We start from the raw sequence: 7,422 nt of genomic DNA, 5'->3' as shown, positions 1-7,422 counted from the left end.
GTTACTTTTGATGCAGTAATGGTCTTTTTTTCCATTTAATTTTTTCTTTAGGTATTAAAAAGGTCTTAAAAGTCCTTAAATTGTCACTTTAATGTCATCTAGGAACCCCCCAAAAAATCATGTTGGGACCCCCCTGGGGTCCCGACCCACAGGTTGAGAACCACTGCCCTATCGCACCTTCTACAGTGTGATCCCATGTTTTTCGTCATCCCGAGTTGTCAAGTGACCACCTACGTACTTGCAGGCACACTCAAGTCTTGTTAGTGAGACTACACAGCTGTGGTCAAATAAACAACTCTGGTGCTTACTGTATCCATAAATCAAGGTAAGTTTCTCTTTCTCTGTCATTCTATAAACATAACTGACTAACAATTTACAACGTTTTCACCAGCAAGAATGATGTGACCGAGATGAAAAGCTTTGCACCGGATGTTGTTGCAGTTTTGAAATTAGGCTTAAAATGTGGACATTTTGGAGAGGAAATGCATCCTCAGTCTATTACTGTAACATTGTGTATAACTATGTACCTGAACACTTTAAAACACTTAAGTATTTGTCAAGGCATATAGGCTACTGAAATCAAATACAAGTTCAAATAAACAGATTTCTCTTTTTTTTTAAACAATAGCTAAAAGAAAATGGACTAATACTATAGACCAATTATTTGTTTACCAACATTGAGACTGGATGCACGGGTGATTGTTTCACGCAATCAATTCTCAACCTGTTGTTTCGGGGTGCGCTAGTTTCAGCACACCCCAACCCCCTCTTGTGTGTTGGCTAGTGAGGCACGTCCTAGCGAGACCTGACAGAATGGGTTTCGTTGCGCACATACTGGTTGCACGCATACTGGTTCTTATCAGTGTGACGTCGTCTGTTAAGGGGTCCATATACACATTTTGTGGTCGATTCCTATTGCTTGATTGAGGACACTTTGATTCATAACACTCCCAATTACTCTGTAAATGCTCTGCATTTATGCAGTATAGCAGTGGTTCTCAACCAGTGGTCCGGCGACCACTAGTGGTCCTTGAGGGGATTCCAGGTGGTCCCCAGTTAAATGATGGGGAGTTGGTAACCAAATGGACCCTTATAGATCTTTAACTCTTGAGAGTGTAAAATGAATTAATGTAAAATTAATTCATTTTACACTCAAGAGTTAAATTATTGTTAAACACCTGCATTACTTAATTAAAAGAAGTTACACAATTAGAGAATGTCGAGGAATTATTTTTGATCAACGTTTGCCTGTTATTATCTCTCCTATGGTACCAACATCAATACAGCATGGAATTGTGGACAAAATCTTATCCAATGATTACAAAATATTTTAAGTTTTGGGTCTGAGAGGCTAAATCTCATCAAACGGTGGTCCGCGGCTCAAATGCAGAATAAATAATGGACCTTGATATGAAAAGGGTTGAAAACCACTGCATTATAGCGTCCTTTGTATCCATTACATTCACACACACCAACCTGTTCTTCTGCAGCTAGCAGGTTTCAGTATCTTGCTCGAGTCCACTTCACTTCAGGAAGAGGGGGGAAGAGGGGGAACAGAAGTTGGAACTTTCCAATTCCCAGACGCCCACGTTACCGCCTGAGCCACCGCCACCCCTTCTGTCATGTCAAGTGTGTGCATGTTTTGAATGCAAGGCAATACAGTAGATCAGGGGTCTTCAACAGGGGGTCCGGGACCCCTAGGGGGTCCTCAGAGTTGCTCCAGGGGGTCTGCCAAATCTTTGTGATAGTTTTTTTTTTAAATATATTAACCACTTGAACCCTAGCATCTCTGTTCTGAGGAACATTAGCAGAAAATAGCAGATCTACAAGCTCACAACGCCTCGTGCTGCGAGGCGTTGTGCGCTTGTAGATCAGCTATTCTCGGCAAAGGGGTTTGGTGTAGGGGGGTGAAAGGACCAAATCACTTATGATAGTCAATGAAGCTATCTATGAAAATGTTTAATCTGCAATACAATTGTATGCAATGTAGTGGGGGTCCCTGCTTCATCTCTCTCTCAGCTATAGGGGGTCCTTGGGCTGGAAAAAACGTCAAAGACCCCTGCAGTAGATACATATTGTAGTGTATGTTATTCAAAGTTATGACATTTGTGAAATAACATTGGGAAATGACAAACCTTTTGTCCATTTGTTTCATTACACTCATTAAGGAGACTATATTGAATCTTAGTGAGGACAGCCAGGCACCCTCAAAGACCCCACGTTGAAAACAATTTCCGTTACTGGACCAGGAAAAAGCCCATACATGGCGTACGTCCAGTGAAATCACAAACTTTTTCTAGGAAAAACATCTGACTCATCTCTCTGCTACTCCCATTTGAGTGGGACTCCTCCGTCTCTTTCCGGCCTTTACACACTCCTTTAAAAGGGGGCCAAACCCTGGCCTGAGATCACAATCACAAAAACTCGCTCACAGCTGTGTATATTGACCATTCATCTATTAATTTATACGTTATTTATTTAATATTTATTCATGTATTTATCTAAAATGTGCTCATTTTCACACGTATCCTCCTCCTTCTCTGCTTTTCTCTTTGTCTTGCACCTTCCATCGTCTCTCTCTTTTTACATCCCTGACTCCAGCCCTCTTCTGTCGCTCGGCGATCAAGTAAGAGAGAGGCATCTTTATACAGGTACTCACAACACTACAATGTGTATACAATGTAAATAATAATATTGATAAAATACTGTCAATCGTATTTACTTCTTTAAGATGCTTAACGTTGTCTCTTTTTTTGTTGTTGCAGAGAATCACAGAAGAGGCTTATATCTGGAGTTATCCCCAGATGGGAGAGTCTCAGGGAGCCGTGCTCAGACCCAACACAGTGAGTGTGCTATAAAGAAAACAAAGTATAAACACAGTACAAGAAATAAACTGTACATTGCAGAGCTGTAGACTTGAGACTCGAGAAATGAACTCGAAGTTACAAAATGTGGTCTCAAATAACTTTTTTATACTTTATTGTGTGTGTGTGCGTGCGTGAGTTGTGAGCTGTGAGATGTGTCACGTTTGACGTGAGCCATGACTCCGACTTGTCTCAAATAACTTGAGATTTCACTTGGACCTCTGATTTGGACTTGCACCAAAACACTTAAAAACCAGCTCTGCAAACATGTGAGTCCATATGAGAGCAATGTGCAGGAGTCAGAGGGGTAGCCTGCACAGCAGTGTTTCCCAAACACTGGGTCGGGACCCATATTTGGGTAGAGGTTCAGACATTTAAAAAGAAATTACAAAATTCCATAAATGTGAGAAACTTTTAGGAAATAGTGAAAATAGCATATCTACAAGCTCACAGGCTATTTTCACAATTAAATTGGTCGTTAAATGTATTTGTGTGAGTTTGGGTCCCAGCGGAGACACTACACTTATTTTGGGGGTTTCACTGGAGCCTATGGCCTACCCTACAGTACATAGATTGACCTGAGATCTGTTTCTGTGTGTCCAGGTGTTTTGGAGCTCAGATCGGTGGGAGCCGGCCAGACAGTCATCAAGGGAGTGTCCTCATCTCTCTACCTCTGTATAGACAGTGGAGGCCGTCTGAGGGGACAGGTAAGCAAAGAGAACCACACTATCCTAAAGCCTCTGTGCTTTCTGTTGTCTGCTGATTGTGCTTTCTGTTGTCTGCTGATTGTTTGTTTGATTGTGATTGTTTGGTACACATGTTTGATGTACAGTGTGCTGTCAGTTAGTAAAATAACTAATAATAATAATAATAATAATGTAAAAAGAAATTATGTATGCTTAGTTAAAACATGTTGCTGCATCGTTCCCAGTGAATCTGCCGTTCCTGTCCAACAGTAGGCTGTTTATTATAGCTACATCTTTAAATCAGCATCATAAAACTTTTAATATTCAATTTAAAATGTTTAATATTAGATACAATTGGCCTCTAACAGAAATACTTTTGATAGGAGTCAATGTTGGGACAAGATGTAGACAATGGAAGGTGGAGGATTAGTTATTGGTGTAGAAGGAAAGCCAGGAACAATTTCTTTATCCCATTAATTACCAACATGTGGGCCATGATGAGATTGCAAGTGGGCCCCCAAATAATTGGCAAAACACTAAGATTTTATTCATAATATAACATGAACAAAAAGGGAGTGTAAAAACAATGTCACAAATGAAAAATGATTTTTCATTGTGATTCTGCCAAATACTGTAGTGATGGATCATTAAAGTAAACATGCTCTGGAAATGCACGGCCCACCCATCTGACCACTTAAGTGGTCAGATCAGTGGGCCACGCGAACACTTTAGAGATTTTCACGTGGGCCCTGGTCCAAAAAATGTCTCTGAACCGCTGCTTTATCCGGTGCTTTACTGTTTCCTCAGAGCCACTACACAGAGGCCGACTGCACATTCAGAGAACTGCTGCTAGCTGACGGATACACCCGCTTTGTGTCTTCTTCGCATCATGGACTTCCTGTGTCCCTCGCATCAAATCAGTCCCCGGAGCGACACCACCTCCCCTTCACACGTTTCTTACCGCTGAGGAACAGCCTGACCACGGACAGTACTGTGCCTGAACACCAACCACAAAGTCATCAGGAACATTTAAACATGGACACGGGTGATCCTCTAGGAATGAGTCTGAACTCTATGGCCAGTCCTCTGTTCTCAGTGGATGAATAACAATGTGTGACGGAACACTTTAAATGAACTTTCTTTCCCATGTAAGTAAATACTGCTCAGGTTCCACATTCCACAACATGCCAATGCATGACATCAGCCTACTGTCTTGTTTGAAAATATGGACCTATTGTAGGATTTGAGTTGTCCAGTTGTGTTATAATAGGAGTTGATTAATATAAGTCACCTACTATGACATATATTTCAACATTAGTTCATGTTAAATCATCAGTGTTGCAGAAAGATGTCCATCGTACCATCTAACTATATAAATGGCGAGCAACTTCCGCGCCCTCGGTGGTGACACCCCACAGCTCTGTGATCGACTAAACACAACACCGTCAGACCACATGTCGCCAACACTGTCGCCACGGCGGGCGGCCTGAATTTACGTTTCGCGTAGGCCACCTGGCATGCCTCACTACACCGTTCCCACCTCGCAACATAATTAATTCTACTCACCAAATGTCGGACACAACGGAAGTGGAAGCAGCTTCGTACCGTTTACCGTGCGCACGACCTCATCACCACAACAGCGGGCAGCCGCTGCGGGTTTTTTTTCCTTTTTTTCCAAACTTTTTTTTTGGTCACCATTTTCTCCAGGCACCATTTCTGGTGTAACGTCGGGTGTTTCTTTTCACCAGCCAATCACCTTTCACGTTGCCACGTCCGTTGCCACGTCGCGCTGACGTACGCTAAACAAGCGCTGCCGTGCGCACAATGCAAACGAGCCCAAAGGCGCGCAAAAATAAGCCGACCATTGCTTAGACACAAAGTCAGACCTGGCAACGCAGCCTAGGCCAATCATGTGTGAGAGATCTACAAGCTATGGGGCAGAGACGCCACCGTATCTTAGCAACAACTACAGCGCTCACTCTCATTGGTCCTGTCACGCTAAGAGCAGTCTCCAGACAATGGCATCGCAGACAGCTTGCTGTTACTGCTGTAGCCATCACAGGCAGTTGCAGCACGACGGACAGGGCGCTGTGATAGCTGCCATGTCGCTAACGCTAATCTGGTTGTCATGCCTGCAGCGGCTGTGCAATCACTTTGTCAACAATGCACGTTCGTGTGGTGAATGTCTATATTGCTGCTCAGTTCGTCCATTGTACATGGTGTATGTTTGTGTGTGTCTTCTGGAGAACTATGTCGCTCCACAGCAACTACAGTAACTAACGTAATGGCAGGACCGCCACGTGCAACGCATGTTAGGCTGCATTATGGTCATGTAGTAATTTCAGATAATTTCGCTCCGATTACAGCAGTGTTTATCAACCCTTTCACGCCCCCCCCCCCCCCCCCCCCCACAAATACACGTACTTGATCTGGGACCCCCCCATTCTGTTTGACTCCGTTCCACAAGTAAATATTGTGAAAATAGCCGATCTACAAGCTCGAAACGCCTCACATTGAGAGGCTTTGTAAGCTTGGAGATCGGCTATTTTCTACATGATTGCCTCTTTCTTACATTCTTTGCCAATGTGCCCCATGTTTTCATAGCATAGTTTATTGACTACTTCTGTTGCAGAAATGGCCATTTCCTTTACTTTCGGTTTTTTATTGTCTCCGCCAGGCCGAAAGGCATGGCGCAAGACTATGTTTCACCCCCTGTCCGTCCGTCTGTGATAGCTAATCTCTCACATCGTTGACTTGATCGCAGCAAAATAACAGCCCCATGTGGAGAGTCAGTGAGAGCTGGATAAACGACGTAAAATGTGTCAAAAGGAGTCTGTACGGCTGTCGATAAATGAACACATGACGTCAGTGGGAGAGGAGATATTGTGTCTTTTGGACAAACAGCAGCGTGGTGCTGATGTTTGTTGTGTCAAGCAGCTTAATGTCAGAGTGTTTGTGTTGGAGCGCCTCAGTGCGGCTGCAGAGTTCATGTGCAACCTCTTCCACAGAGACACAGAGACACTAGAAACTCTGCTGGGGAAAAAAAACACTGCTGGGCATTGACTTTCCTATGGACATTGATCTACACACTGCAGGTATATCTGCTACACACACAACATCAAACTACACACTGCAGGTATGATGCAGCGTTTGCATTACAGCCAGCATGCCAGCGTAGTTCCCATATGGTTTCAAGGTGGGCTAAACCATATGGACCCCATGTCAGCAATGTCAGCAGCATCCACTTCAGTCCCAACTGCGATGCCCATGCAGGCTATAAGTAGCTTCTACCTGGCCCTTAGGTGGGCCCCAACTAGCCATGTTTATGTGGGACCAAGGCGGGTCCTAACTGCGTTTGCCCATGCAGGCTTTAACTGGGTTCTACCTGGGCCCTAGGTGTACCCTAACCAACCACAGTGCAGTGCCCATCGCTCCAATTGTTGTGATGTCAGGGCTCTCAATACTGCACATTGGTGGAGGAGGAGGGGCCGCAGGGCGACCGCACACATCGCTGAACCAATGGTAGCCCACGGATGTTTCCTCTGTGGATTTACAATCTGCCCCTCTATGCCACATATCATCCGCACTACAGGGTCTTCACTGACCGAGCCACGGCCCCACTCACCCTCATGACGCTACGCCACTTAAACGTGCGGCAGCATGCGCTGGGTTGCCAGGTTTGCACAGCCTGCGCCAGAAACAAGCAACCACCTTCATGAAAAAAAAAAAAACACCGAAATGGTCCGCAATGTTCCAGGGGTGTCCCCACGCGTCCCAACACTCCACAGGGGGTCAGTGGACCATCAGGGGGTCCGCGGACCCCCTGAAACATAACAAATATTATTTCTTCAAATTTTTTCCTTTTTCAAAAA

At 44.3% G+C, this 7,422-nt stretch overlaps 1 protein-coding gene across 1 annotated transcript; it reads left to right on the top strand.

Moving 5' to 3' along the window:
- Window positions 1–2,506: 2,506 nt before the first annotated feature.
- fgf21 (fibroblast growth factor 21) lies at window positions 2,507–4,657 on the top strand (the record flags this gene model as incomplete). Its single annotated transcript, XM_084078275.1, has 4 exons — window positions 2,507–2,651; window positions 2,766–2,843; window positions 3,468–3,571; window positions 4,358–4,657. 4 exons carry the CDS (start codon window positions 2,507–2,509, stop codon window positions 4,655–4,657), a joined length of 627 nt encoding a protein of 208 aa, XP_083934401.1.
- Window positions 4,658–7,422: the final 2,765 nt, after the last annotated feature.

The sequence above is a fragment of the Gymnoscopelus microlampas genome, assembly GCF_963454915.1.
Source record: "Gymnoscopelus microlampas genome assembly, chromosome: 14".
Taxonomy (NCBI): domain Eukaryota; kingdom Metazoa; phylum Chordata; class Actinopteri; order Myctophiformes; family Myctophidae; genus Gymnoscopelus; species Gymnoscopelus microlampas.
This window is presented reverse-complemented; position numbering and strand designations above follow the sequence as displayed.